The following is a 14,180-nucleotide window of genomic DNA, read 5'->3' as shown; positions in this document are numbered from 1 at the left end:
AGACATCTGCATCGGACAGATGGAAAACTTTGCATTTATGATGGAGGAGCTTGAATCAGATTGGAACAAAGTGATACCGTGTGGAACTTTAAAACCATAAGTTATTTGTGGGAAGCCTCGCAAAGCCATTACAAGGTAACGGTCATTAGACTAACGTGAGACATAATATTTACTCAGGCAGTGACACTGGTATTAGTATGAAAAAAAAAAGAAAAAACTTAGAAGAATTACGGTTCTGACACAGACTATGCTGTGGGCATAGATTTTCTCTGAGTGTCTGTCTTGTCAGTTCACAGAAAACATCTAGGTCATTCTCTCACTCTCGGTGCCCCTTTTCCATTCGGTCATTGGGCATCAACTTGTGTTCCAAGCTTGACTGAGAGGTTTTCATTCTAGAGGTTTCCCAGCCTGCAGAATACAGTCTGTTGTGCTTGCCTAAATGTATTTTGGGTCTTCCATAAAAACAAAAAATTTTAAACAACTCAGCACTAATCAGAATGTGTGTCAGTGTCAGACTGGATTTAAGCCCAACTTCATATTGGTTATAGGAGACAAAAATAAGGACATTGGAAAGAAGAAAAGTACAAGAGAGAGAAGCACATGTCCAGGGAATACTAACCAAAAGAAAATTGGCATGGCTTTGTTAATATTAATAAATTTTAAGGCAGAGAAGAAGGTTCACTTCATAATAATAAACTTTAATTTACTAGAAAGAATAATTCTTAGATTTTTTTATTGGGGAAGGCGAACAGGACTTTATTGGGGAATAGTGTGTATTTCCAAGGCTTTTTCCAAGTCAAGTTGTTGTCCTTTCCATCTTAGTTGTGGAAGGTGCAGCTCAGCTCCAGGTCCAGTTGCCCTTTCCTAGTTGCAGGGGGCACTGCCCACCATCCCTTGCAGGACTCCAGGAGTTGAACTGGCAACCTTGTGGTTGAGAGCCCACTGGCCCACGTGGGAATCGAACCGGCAGCCTTCGGAGTTAGGAGCATGGAGCTCCAACCGCCTGAGCCACCGGGGCTGGCCCCTAGAAAGAATAATTCTTGATTCTTTCCATAGTCAGTAGATCAAACAAATCAGTAAGAATTTAGAAGAATTGAACAACGTAGTTAACCGGCTTGAACTGCACCCTTCAGTGTAGAATACAGGCCGTTTTTAGAACTTACAGGGCATTTGTGGAAACTGGCTGCTCACTGGGCCCTGAGGTGGATCTCAGCAAATTTCGAAGACTTTGTACTAAGGCATTCTTAACATTGGCGAGTAATAGACGCCTTTGAAAATCCCATGTGTCTTGTAAGTCAGGGTTTCTCCAGCTCAGCACTGTTGACACTTGGGCTTCGTAGGATTTTAGCAGCACCCCTGGCCTTTCCTCACTAGATGCCGGTAGCACCTCCCCTCCAGCAATAATACCCAAAAATGTCTCCAGACGTTGCCAAATGACCCCTGGTGGAGAACCACTGTTACAGATCTTCTCTCCAGAGAAATACGTAATTTTGCATACAGTTTCACCCCCTCCAGTAGCTAGATGGTCTTGCCCTCACTGAAGACAGTTGAGGAGAACATTTTGGAAGAAAAAGCAAGTGGGACAGCCAAGGAGCCTGGACATGTGGGCCGTGCTCTGTGCACAGCTGCCCCCCTGTGCGTTGTGTGATGCTCGTGCATGAGTGTGTGGAGGTTTCTGGTGCTGAACGCTGACTGCCGTCCCGTTTCACAGACTTCAGCCTTCTAGACGGAAGGTTTTGTTCTAGACCTTCCGCTAGGTGCTAAGTACAGAGAGTTCAAATCCTTGGCAGTAAAAATAGAGAGAGATGATAAAATATGTGATACATGTGATCATGAAGGAATGTGACAGGGAGAGCTTCCCTCTGAGGAGCAGGTGATGAACTGTATGGGGTCAGAGGAGACTTTACAAAGAAAGCACAGGTGAACGGCCAAGCTGGGTTTTGCGGGGTTAATGGGAGTCGGCAAGGGGGGCGGACATTGCAGGCAGGGGGAGCGGCACCCTGGGTTCTGGGGGTTGGTAAGAGCTCAGGTTCGCTGTGGTGTAAAACAGGAACAGAAGATAAAGGAAGGTACGGGTGAGGCGTGCCTAGGAGCTTGGACGTGATCGGGCAAGTAGTTGTAGCATTCTAAGCGGGGAAGCGCCAGGTTTGTGTTCAGAAAGTTGATTTCAGTGGCTCTGTGAAGGACAGATTGGCAGTCAGGAGGCTAGTGATGGCCATGTAAAGAAGCAGCTGAACGATGAGGTCTGGAACTGTCACCATGGCCGCGGGGATGGAGGGAGATGAACCCGCAGGGAGTGAGGTCCCCAAAGCCCAGAGTCTGGTCAAGGCAGGTCCGCATCCATTTCCTTGAAGGGCACAGTCACGTCCCTGGCCAGAGAGTGTACTGCCCTTAGCTCTGAAAATACAGACATAAGTTTTTATTTGAGAGAGATTTTTCCACTTTTTATATACATTTTTTTCCTCTAGGAAATAGACAGACGGTTGGAAAAAAAACTGAAGATCACACAAAAGGAGAGGTAAGGCTGCTATCTGGTCTGAGGACTCAGGCTCTCTGCCCTTTGAGAGCTGGACGGTCAGCGGTATTGTCCAGCTGGCCGTTAGGCTTAGCAGGTCAGGCTCCTGGGCAGCAAGCGAAGCCAGCCCTCAGGGACAGGGTGGCTTGAGGTTTGGGGAGTGAAGCTGGAGTGTTGCACCTGCCTCCTGCCTCAGTGGGCGCCCTGTGTGAGGTGCTGTGATGGAAAGTGGGGAAAACCCAAATCACAAGATGTGGGTTTTAGGCTTGGCTCTGCTCCCAGTTGCACTGAGGTTTGGGGCAAGTTGTTTCCCCTTCTGGACATCAGTTTCTTTCTCTGTGACATAGGAAGTTGAACAGATGATTTCTTGGGGCCCTCTGTGATTTGGTGGCATAGGGAATTATAGGGGTGTCCTGGAAGAAAAGATTCTCGGAAATTCTTGGACCTTTAAGGACGGCTTCATTCCCCACCCACACAGCAGTCGAGGAAGCAGGTTTCCAGAGCAGGTGAAAGTGGACTGCAGCAGTCTGTCTTTGGGCTTAGGTAACCTGTCGGCTCCCACGGGGACAGGTGATAGGGAGGAGGAGGAAAGGGCTTCTCTGGACTTGCCTAATGGGCTGCACAGACATTCCCCAGGGACCTCTGGCGTGCCCTGCCCGCCCACTAGCTCTCCTGGCTCCCCGCCTCTGAGCAGATTGCTAGCTCCTTGTCTGAATGCTCATCTCAGCAACGACACTAACACCTGGTGACAGTCCCCTTGCCCATGACATTCCCGCCCTGCCCACGACTTGTTCCAGTTCCCCTGACCGCTGAGTTCCTCCAATCCCTACCCCGCCTGACAGCCAAGGCTCTGAAAACAGACTCCTGTGGGCTGTTTGGTTCTGAAGAGAAGCTCGTTGACTGCTCTGGGTGTGGGGGGGAGGATTGTCTCTCTGGCTGTTGAGGGCGGTCATTCCTGCCTGCATCCCTTTATTCCCGTGGCTTTTGTTCCTTTTCCTTCTTACGTTGTTCTCCACCTCTCCTTGTGGACACATCGCCTGATGTGCACGCACCAGCCTTGGACAGTGCTTCTCCTTGGAGCACTGCCAAGCACTGTTTCTGGATCGTCCTTCACCCCAGCCCCGCCGCATCCAGGTACCAGAGAGCCCTGGTGAGGCAGGTGTGCCTGCCCAGTGCCTCTGGGAGGCGCAGGTCACTCACCGGAAGGCGGAGGCAGTTTGGTAAATCCTGTCTTGATGCCAGGCAGGGATGGCGGAGTGGGCTGCTTGGCAGGGTTTGACTGGTTTGAGCACACGTGGTGGAAGACCTTGCAGGGTGGAAGATTCCGCTGACCCCCAAGCTACAGGGCTCCCACCACACCAGCCTGGTACACTCTGGTCTGTGTAGGGAAGCTGGGATTTTAATGGAAGTCACTGGATTCTGGACATGACATGTTTTGCCACAGGGGCCAAACAGTGGTTGGTGTAACTGTGATGAACAGGGCGAGAAGTCCCAGCAAGTGAGACGGTGTTCCAGCCCCCTGTGCCCAGGCTTAGGGCCGAGGAGCAGACTGTGTGAGCTTCTGGCAAGGTTGCTCTTTCGAGAAACCCTTCTTGAGGAGTGAGAATTTTGATGTCTGGTCAGAGACCAGAGAATAATGAGTAGAAATAGGAGGGGAGGAGGAGGAAAGTGATGAGGGGTGGGTGTGGGGCATGGCTGGGGCCTCTGCAGTCAAGGGTAGGACTTGTGAAGCCGTGTTTGCTCTTTGTCAGCAGGAAATCCAAATCTCCTCCCAAAGTGCCCATTGTGATTCAGGACGATAGCCTTCCCACGGGGCCCCCCCCACAGATACGCATCCTCAAGAGGCCCACCAGCAACGGTGTGGTCAGCAGCCCCAACTCCACCAGCAGGCCAGCCCTTCCCGTCAAGTCCCTAGCGCAGCGGGAGGCAGAGTACGCCGAGGCCCGGAAGCGGATCCTGGGCAGCGCCAGCCCCGAGGAGGAGCAAGAGAAACCCATCCTCGACAGGTGAGTGGAGCTGGCAGGGCTGACCGTCCAGCCCTCCACCACCAGGCCACCTGGAGGGGGAGGGGCCGGGAGCAGCCTGGCTGCATGGAGCAGAAGCCAGGGAGTCAGGGCTGGCACCATCGCAGCTCTAGCCACTGGCCCGCCTGGTGGGGCCGGTCCGTTGTACTGCACTGGCTGGATGCTTCCGGAAGTGTGGAGGAGTCGTGGTTTGCTGGCACACCACACTGTTGGGGCATCGGGGCATGTGGCCTGGAGCTTCAAGGCGTGGATTTGGCGTCAAAATCTACTGGGGTTGGAAACCGCCTTTGCCACTTACTTCTACTTATCATAGAGCTGCTTACCCTCTCTGTGCCTTCATAGCCTAATCTGAAAAATGGGACAATAATACCTGTCTCATCAAGTTATGTGCAATTACATGAATATAGGAGACCTGCCTGGCACAATGGAAAATGTCCAGTTCAGTGCTGAAATGTTACCTCTGGGTCTTATAATAGCCCCGAAGGATATTTTTGTGAATTTGCTAAATTCTTTTTTATTCCTGGGCTTTTTTTCTCTGCTGTTCTAGAGGTTGTGTTTAAGTTTGTCCCTCCTGGTAAAGCAGTATTTGTTCTAATTTGTTCTAAGCCTCTTCTAATTTTGAGAGCCCGCTTGGGCTCGGTATTCTGGCATGTGGCACGTGAAGAATTAATCTGTGCACCTCTGTACGTCTCTTCATTATTTTGGTAGGTAGGCTTCCGCGTCTCTCCTGTGCCTTCACTTGGCAGCATAGAAAAAAATCCATTTCCTGTTAGTTTTCCATAGCAACAGGAATCAGCCACTAACCCCATGATTGGAGAGCGGCCGGGTGGCAGCCATGCAGGTGCTGGTCACTGCTGAGCTCCGGGTGAGGGGTCTTGCCCTTGGCTCCAGCACTCTGGGAGTCTGTGGCACATGGCTCTGTGCAAGGTTGCTGCCCATGGTCACCGCCTCGGGACAGCTAGGGCCCTGAGCACCCCACCTGCCTGCAGATGAAGGATGGTGAGCCAGACGGGGGACAAGCGTATTCCAGGAGCAAGAGGTGGACATGGGGCACCGGCCCCGTACCAGGGCTGCCCATCCTGGAGGTGCCCTGTGTCTGCTTACCAATGAGGCAGGCTCAGGAAGCCCGAGTGACTTTGGCCCCAGCTTCAGGGGTGGTTGGTTTTAAGATTTGAGGACCTGTTTTATATCCTTTTTCAGGCTTCCCTCTGCTTTTCTCCCTTGCAGGCCACCCAGGATCTCCCAACCCGAAGACAGCAGGCAGCCGAATAACGTGATCAGACAGCCTTTGGGTCCCGATGGGTCACAAGGCTTCAAACAGCGCAGATAAATGCGGGCGAGGAAAGATGCGGTTGCTGCCGCCGTCACCACCTCCTGGGTCGTCTGCCACGGGTCACACTGCCGTGGCAGACAGCTGGACTTGAGCAGAGGGAACGACCTGATTTACTTGCACTGTGATCCCCTTTGCTCTGCCCACTGTGACCTTGAACCCCATGCACTGTGACCTCCCCCCTTCTGCCCCCTTCCCACTGTGATTGGCACATCTACAAGGGCTGTCCCAAGTCAATGGAAAGGGAAAGGGTGGGGGTTAGGGGAGGGTTGGGGGGACCCACCGAGGACTCAGAGTAGAGAGTCAGGCAGTGCCACTTGGCCACTTGGGGTCAAGCCAGTGCCAGCAATAAGTTTATCATGCTCATTAATTTGGGATTTCAAAGTTCAGACGAGAACTCCCATCCACCCACCCCAAGTGCACGTCCTGATCACCTAAAAGCGAGCTCTAGCTGAAAATACCCTTCCTTTTTTTTTCCTTTCTATTTTTGTTTGTTTATACAAATATCTGATTTGCAAGAAAAAGTGCATGGGAGGAGTTTTAGCAGTTTAATGAATTTTTAATTGAGAAAGGGTAGTTTGATAGTCTACTTAAAAATGTTTCTGGGAAATTCACTAGGAACATGAACCAATAGGATTTTGGTGAGCTTAGCTTCTGTATTCCTACTGCCGCCCAGAAAAGGGGCAGGGCTCTCTGCCCCAGGACAGAGCAGCACCCCATGCCTTTACCTCCCTACCCCCAGCTAAGTCCCAGGCCATGTTGGCCCTACCTGAGACTGGGCTAGTTCTACAGGCTCAGAGAGCTTGGGGAGGGTGCCAGCCCCACCTCTAGTATTTTGGGAGATGGGGAAAGTGAACAGACTTCCCTTTCTCATACCCCTCAGGGTGGTTCCCTACCAGCCAGCCTTGCTACTTCTAGAAGAGAGCAGGGAGTGAGACCGTCCCCCTGAGCTTAGAAGTAAGGGAGGTGAGACTCGCTCAGTATTTTGCATCAGCACAAGGAAAGCCAGGACAGAGTCTGGCTCCAGGACTCAGCCTCCTGCTGGGGTGGTCAGACGGTGTCTGAGGAGCGCCATCTCTGGATGGCATCAGCTTGTAACTACAGCTGGCACATTTCCTTCGTGAGATCAGTACCCAGGGAGGAGGCCGTTCTGAATACAGGTGGGAAGACTGGCTGTGCATTGCAAAGCCTGGTAATGACAGGCTGCTTCCCCACAGACCTAGGCTACCCTTCACCCTTTATCCAGAGCGAGGGCCTGGAATGAAGGCAGTCTCGCCTCTGCCCCTGGAGCCTAGAGATGTGCTCTGGCTCCTGGAGGTGGAAGAGGCGAAGAGGGCAGCTGCCCAGGACAGCCCTGTGTGTGTTCCGTCTGGCTCCTCTCAGGCTTTCTGGTCTTCTTCCGTTGCACTGCGCCTTACCCTCAGCCAGCCACCCAGCCTCCCTACTCAGTGGATGAGTTTTGGAGTGGTTGGTGTGACATTTTGTGATTAGGGCAGCTTGTGGTGGCTCAGGTGGCAGGCTAGGTTTTGCAGGCTCACTTCCCCTTTGGTGCGCCTGGCTCTCAGCCTTGCCCTGTGGGAACGTGGGCCAGGCACAGCAAGCCATGTCACACTCCATCGTCCCCTTAGGAGGAAGGGCCAGCTGCTAGTTGAATCAGCAACTAATCCGCAGCACAGCCTCTTAACTGTGAAGCCCAGAAATGGTCCATGAGCAGAGCTGGAATGGAGCTTCCGTCAGTAAGAACCCGAGCGTGTTGGGTTGTGCCCACAGACTGTTCTGAGGGGGAATTACCTCCCGGAGTGGGCAACAGAGAAGGTTGGCTGCTGCCTTTATAGCGCCACTGCCCTGACCAGGTTTCCTCGTTCTAACTGTATAGCGTCCGTCCCTCGTGTAAGTGTTTCTGGCCCAAGGTGAGACTCTCCTTTCAGTTGGAGAAGGGTAGGGGTAGGCCAGGTGGGAAGGCCGGAAGTGCTGATTGCTCAGCCATTGGGACCACCTGTTCTTGCCGCCTTCCCCTACCGGGAGCCAGAGGGAAGGTGGCTGATGGGTGTGTGTGGATTGAAGCTGTAGAAGGGACTGGCGCTCCCACCTCCCTCCGGCCAAAGATGGGTTTCTGCCCGCTGTGTGCCTGTCACCACCCGCCAGCAGTCATACCTTTGGCTCCCAGATGGAGAGGTGGCAGGCAAACTTTTTTTAAAAAAGAAATGAAAACAGGAAACTATTGTATTAGGGGGAGGTGGGAAGGGAGATGGGAGAACGGTTTGGAGTGTGTGTGTGCGCGTGTGTGTGGTAGTTGTCTGTAAGTTTCCTTAAGTGCTTTTTTTTTTTTTCCTTTTTTTTTTTTTTTAAGGAAGCTGCAGGCTTTGGCTCGGAAAACCCCCGGGGGTAGGGGGGGCAGAAACCTGAGGCTGCTGCCCCCTCTTTGTCCGCCTTCCCCCGGCTCTTCCCTGACCCCATGAGCCAGGCCTCAGACCTTCCAGCTAACCGCTTCCCATGAGCCACTACTCTGATGTCAGCCTATAACCAAAGGAGCTGGAGGTCTGGGCCTGGTGACCAACCCTTCTAGCCCACTCAATCAGGGTGCTCCCCACCTGCAGGCAGGAGGCAACACCCTATCTGCTCCCATCAGCCCCTTCCAGAGCCCACTGCCCCGCCCTGCCCTGTCCAGCCCTGCCATCCCCGGCTCTGCCCCATCTGGGGACGCTCTGCTCAGGGATGGGCCGGCAGGGCTGCCCCAGCCTCCCTGGGAAGCAGAACCTCCGGAAGCCTCTGGGGTCCTGTTTTCTGGCCATGTGATCCCAAGGGTGCACATGGGCTCCTTAGGTGTCTGAACAGAAGGGCATGGGAGGGAGGGCCTACCCCTGCAGTCCTGCTCTGCTGGTCTAGCGGCAGCTGCCCACCCCACCCCGCACCGCGGGCTCCTGAGTCGGCAGATTAAGCATTTTATAAATTGTATTTTAAATACATGTTTTAAACTTGTCAGAGCCTTGTCCTCATTTCAGTTCCTGGCCTCCTGACCTCTTGCTGTGACTGCTTGTTTAACGGCTGGGGGGCCTCTGCTCAGTCCCTGGGAGGTGCTCCCTCTCTGTGTTGGAGAAGTAGGCCTGGGGTGGCGTGGGTTGGGGGCCAAGGACCCAAATCCTTAGGCTCCAAGGGAAGGGGACCTCTGGGGCCTGGGGCTGTTGGTGAGAGCATAGCGGAGGCCCCTCGGGTCCTTCTATGGGATCTGTCCCTTTTAGGGGCCTGGGTCTTTCCTAGGTACTTCTTATGTTCACTGCTCCGAGCGAGAGGGAAGAGACGTTTCCTGTCCTAGTGGGGCTCCTAGTCCAAAGGGCAAAAACTCCTGAGGGGAATCCGCTCTGTCCTTCAAGAGTTCACCAAAGATCAGGACTTTGTACCCAGGGCCACCTCTAGCAGGAGCCCCGACCCTGGGCAGGGTTTTGAGGTCCATCTTGTTTCAGAGGCTCCCAAGCCCAAGGAAGGCTGGTGCACGGCATTCTGAGCTGAGTGGAGGGGTGAGAACCTGGGGGCCGGGTAGGGGCATCTTCCTTGGGACCAGGATCTTAAAGAAGCAAGTGGGTGCCCAGAGGGCAGAGGCCCAAGCACCAGGCACAGAGGCTGAGTTTCTTGGTATTTATTGGCTTACCAGGCCATAAAAGCAAAATCCAGCAGCCGTCCCTGCCTGATACCCTATGTCTGCGGCTTGAACGGGACAGCTGCCCAGTCAGGATGCTGCAGGTCAGGGGGTTCGGGCCGGCACTGAACTGAGCCACTTTCGGCTGTCAGAGCTGTGTTCCCTAAGGAGAGATGTCGGGGAGAAGGCTGGGAGGAGATGAGCCATCCCCATATGCCCAAGGGAAGAGGACCCCTTTCCTGGGAAGTGATGGAGCCAGCAGTCAGGCTTGGGCCTAGTTCCGAGTCCAGTGTGCTTATCTCCCCAAAACGCTGGAAGGGGAATGCTGCAAGGGAAGCTTCCCAGCTGCTAAGCCTGTTTCCTGCTACTCCTAACATGGAATCAGACTTGGGTAAGGACTTGAGAATTCAACCCCCTGACGAGAAAGGCAGGGAGTGCCAGGGAGTACCAGAGAAAGATGGTATATGCCACTGAGTCCCAGGCTCAGGAAAGCTTAGGTACCCTGACTTACAAACAGTCTACTTGTTACACAGGACCTCAAGAAAGATTAGTTTTTCCCCTTTCTATCCTTTCTCCTTTTTCCTCCCTGGAGCAAGCCTCCCAGGCATCATTTCTTGGAAGGATGGAGTCCCTTCACGTTAGGCCAGGGGCCTCGTAAGGAAGGAAGTGGATGGGCCTGGGCTGGGGCCCCCACCCTTCAGGCACCCACCTGCTTCCTGGAGATCCGGACTTGAAGAAGAGGTTACGCATGTCCGGGCCCAGGCTGGTGGGGGTGCACTGGTCCAGCGTGTAGTGGCTGCCCTGTTTCCGGCGGACCGTCTTCTTGTCCAGCCTCGGGCAGAGTGGGATGCAGGGCACCTGGGCATAGGGGCTCTGCAGGTTGGCAGCTGGCAAAGGAGGAGGAGGCAGGAGAGAGAAATGCGTGAGAGCATGCCCAGCCTTGAGAGGCTGGCAGACCCAGGTGGGTTTGGGTAAATTTACCTCTCTGTGCCTCTTTATAAGCTGGAGATGACAGTGGTACCCACCTCACAGTGGATGATAGAATGAAAGGTACAGTGTATGCAAAGTGTTCTGCTGAGAGCTGAACACAGTGTAAGGGCTGAGAGCTTAAAAAGGAGCGGATATCTTTTGTGATGGGTCCTGGCAAAGTCGAGTAGGCCCACTCTACTCTGGAAAGCTCCTAGCCCATCACTTGGCACACAGTAGGTATCTAATAAATGGTACCTACTATTACGGGGAGGCCCCCTTGCACAGTAAAAAGAGCACAGGTTTTGGAGTCGGACCTAAGTATAAACTCCCCTTTCTGACACACCGGCTGTGGGGCCTTGGGCAAGTTGCTAAAACTTACCGTTTTGTCATCTGGAAAATGGTATAAGTACATATTATGAGGATTAAATTCTAGCGCATCTGCAAAGGACCTAGCACAGCGAGTGACCCCAGTGGGTGCTCAAATGATAAGCTGGGAGTGCTAATCACCCTCCCTTCTCAGTCCAGGCTATTGGGACCTAGGACCAAGCTGTGCCCAGGGCTCAGGCGCTGGGACGAGTCCGTGCAGAAGGCCTTTGTCAGAGGGCTGGAGATGGCGGAGTGATTATCAGCCCATTGACCGATGCACACCGGCCCAAAGTGGGGAACCATGTGTCTCAGCTCCTGCGCCTGGCTGTGGGGGGGGCCCGGGAAAGAGGCCAGGTGGGCAGGAAAGCAGAGCCCCCACCATGCCCAGGGCCCTCACCATAGTTCTGCTGCTTCAGCCGGCTCAGGATCCTGAGGACCCTTCGTTCTGGGACTTCCAAGGTGTCTGCCTGTTGCAGGTTGTGGGGAAGCTTCTTCCGGGACCGCAGCTGGCCTATGGTTGATTCCATCTCTCGAGCCTTACTGGTGCCTTCCTTCAGCTTCCTCTGGTAATAGCTGGGGAGGCAGTGCCCACCCAGCTTAGCCTGGCCCTGTTTAATTCACCATCCTCCCTCACTGAACGCCTCTTCTATCTGGCCAGCTCTGGAGCAGACACAAGCCCAGGAGTTAGGAGACCTGGGTTTTCGTCCCAGCTCTGCCGTTAACTTCCTGTGACCATGGGCAAGTCATTGCTCTGCTTTGCGCCTGTCGCCCCTACGTAAAAATGGGCGGAAATTGTTCTCTCTTCCCTGTCATTGCAAGTCACGTCTCTGAGCTTCAGGTTTCCCCTGGGTAAAACGGATCAAATAGTCCACGTGAGAAAGGGTTAAATAAGGCCCATCGGCACTCAGCAAAGTGTGTGGCCCATGGAAAGAGCTTGGTGAATGTTTCCTAAGATTTCTGTCACCGATTAGCTCGTATTTTTACTTAGATGTGCAAGTGTTTTGTAAGTCAGCTGTGCACTTAACTCCCACTCATCTTCCAGATTCCAGCTTAAGGGCTATCTCCCCCAGGAAGTCCTCTTCTCCTGCAGACTAGCTAGGCTCCCACTGCGGACCCCCTGACAACCTGTACTTACTCCATTGTAACTCACAGCCCACTTGATTTTAACTCACCACTACTTGCCTTTCTCCACTAGTCTGCAGCACTATTCATTTATTCAACAAATATTCAAGGAGTGTTTGCTGTGTGCTGGCCACTCATGTAAGTGCTTGGGAAAGAATGGTGCAGGGTATACTGGGGGTGCCAAAAAAATATATACAAGTGCACACTTTGGTCAACGTTGCTCAGCAGTACCCTGTTTCCCCGAAAATAAGACATAGCCGGACAATCAGCTCTAATGTGTCTTTTGGAGCAAAAATTAATATAAGACCCAGTATTTTATATTGTATTATTATTTTATTTTATAAAATAAGATTTTATTTTAAAAAATAAATATTTTAAATATTTTAATACATATTTAAATATTTTAATAAATATTAAAAAAATATTTTATTTTTAAAAATAAGACCAGGTCTTATATTAATTTTTACTCCAAAGGACGCATTAGAGCTGATTGTCTGCCTAGGTCTTACTTTCTGGGAAACACGGTAGTTCACCATAATCAGAAGTGTCTGGACGCTGATGGGAACCACTTTGAGCACTTCTTGTAATTGCAGAAGTCAAATGTGACTTGTATTCATCTTTTGTTATCGATATATGTTGAGTATTACAACTTTAATAGTTTTTTCCTCAAATGCATATACTTTTTTTGGCACCCTCTGTATGTCCATACAGGGTCCTGTATCATAGTCTCTCGGCCCCGTGTCACTCTGGCCACTGCCACAGCAACCACTTCTGCATGGGCTTTGGCCAGCTTTGCACAGGGACAACCTGACAAGGTCTTACCTCAGGCCTGAATCTCTTGCTTCTTACCCCAGAACTTCTCCAACCCACATGCAACCCAGAAGTGCAGGGGAATTAAACACCTATAGGGGGCCACCCTTGACCAAAGGACCCAGCAGCTGAAGTACACAGGCTTCTCTCTTTCTACCCCTGCCAGAGTTCTTAGCCACCATTCATAGTCTCCTCCGAAGATCCTGGGGGTGGGTGACTCAATAATGCATCCTTGTATTGGCTCCTCCTTTGCTGTTCACTTCCCTTCCCCACTCCTGCTCCCTGGAATCACTTTCTAAACCTACTACCTAGGCATGTATCAAATAGGAGTGTCAGACCATAAACAAAATGTGATAGCATGTCAGTAGTGATGGGTGCTCTGAGGGAAAGTAAAAGTTGGGTAGGGGCTTGTGATGAGGGGCTGTTTTGCTCATAGTGGTCAGTAAAAGTCTTGGAGGTGATGGCATTTGAGCAGATGAGTGGAGGGAACAAGCCAAATGGATATCTGGGGGAAGAGTCTTTTAGGCAGAGGGAATGGCATGTGAAAAGGCCAAGAGGTTGCAAAGAGCTCGGTGAACTTTAGGAACAGCAAGGAAGTAAGAGGGGTTAGAGCCTGGTGTGTGAGAGAGAAGGGGAGATGTGGGCAGCGAGATGGCAGGGCCAGATAACCTGGGGCTTTGTAGGCAGTGGTGAGGGGTGGGCACACTGCTCAGAGTGTTGAGAAACCCTTAAGCTGATGGTTCTACTGGGGCCTTTGCCAGTCCCTGGGGCCTGAAATTTGGGGTTTTGTTGGGTTTCACACATAGAAAATAGAAAGTGAATATCAGAGCTCTCATTAGAAATTGGATCTAGACCCCTGTGTAAAACTGGGATCTGAAAAGGCAACATACTGAATAAAATGATGGACTAGAAAATAATTTCACTCCACAGGGCCAGTAGGCATGAGGAGTGTGTGTGCAACTCTTGGTTATAATTTTAAAGGAAATTACTTGCTTTCCATTGCCTCTGCCCTTTCTGTGAGCTTGAATTCAGGTGTGTTGTTAGTAGGTCAGCTTAGGATTTTTTTTTTTTTTTTGACCTAGGGAATGGTGGAACAATAAGTTGGAAAGAAACTGGGTGCTTGGGGGGAACTTGTCTTCCTGCCTGCTTCTTCTAGACTGTCAATATAAGAAATAAACTATTTTGTTTGAACTACAGTACATTGGGGCCTATTCCTTAACTAATACACTTGGAATTCTATACCCAGCTAACCTAGTCAATACATTTAAGGGTAGAATAAACGTACAAAATCTCAAAAATGTCGCCTCCCATGCATGCTTTCTCAAGAAGCTACTGGAGGGCATGATCTTCCAAAAAATGAGGGCCTAAACCAAAAAAGAAAAGATATATATACAGAAAACAGGAAATCTA

At 51.6% G+C, this 14,180-nt stretch overlaps 2 protein-coding genes across 9 annotated transcripts in view; one reads left to right on the top strand and one right to left on the bottom strand.

Annotated features, from left to right (window-relative positions):
* Positions 1 to 13,966, top strand: part of SZRD1 (SUZ RNA binding domain containing 1) — a 28,295-nt gene extending 14,329 nt beyond the window's left edge. For 2 of the 8 annotated variants that reach the window (XM_081054945.1, XM_081054943.1), the window contains exons 2-4: positions 2,469 to 2,518; positions 4,270 to 4,521; positions 5,767 to 13,966. In XM_081054945.1, the coding sequence (XP_080911071.1) occupies positions 2,469 to 2,518; positions 4,270 to 4,521; positions 5,767 to 5,869 (405 nt within the window). In that variant the 3' untranslated portion in view covers positions 5,870 to 13,966. Of the gene's footprint in view, positions 1 to 2,468; positions 2,519 to 4,266; positions 4,522 to 5,766 lie in introns of all 8 variants that reach the window. The other 6 variants (XM_081054944.1, XM_081054942.1, XR_013993717.1 and 3 more) reach the window with 5 other exon arrangements.
* The window catches only part of SPATA21 (spermatogenesis associated 21), a gene marked incomplete at its 5' end in the record, with an annotated part of 28,905 nt that continues 24,325 nt past the window's right edge, over positions 9,601 to 14,180 (bottom strand). The window contains 3 exons of the mRNA XM_081058071.1: positions 9,601 to 9,666; positions 10,213 to 10,390; positions 11,236 to 11,411. Of these exons, the coding sequence (XP_080914197.1) occupies positions 9,609 to 9,666; positions 10,213 to 10,390; positions 11,236 to 11,411 (412 nt within the window). The 3' untranslated portion in view covers positions 9,601 to 9,608. The remainder of the gene's footprint in view (positions 9,667 to 10,212; positions 10,391 to 11,235; positions 11,412 to 14,180) is intronic.

The sequence above is a fragment of the Rhinolophus hipposideros genome (assembly GCF_964194185.1).
Source record: "Rhinolophus hipposideros genome assembly, chromosome: 8".
NCBI lineage: Eukaryota > Metazoa > Chordata > Mammalia > Chiroptera > Rhinolophidae > Rhinolophus > Rhinolophus hipposideros.
The sequence above is the reverse complement of the archived record's forward strand: the minus strand, read 5'-3'. Positions and strand labels throughout refer to the sequence as shown.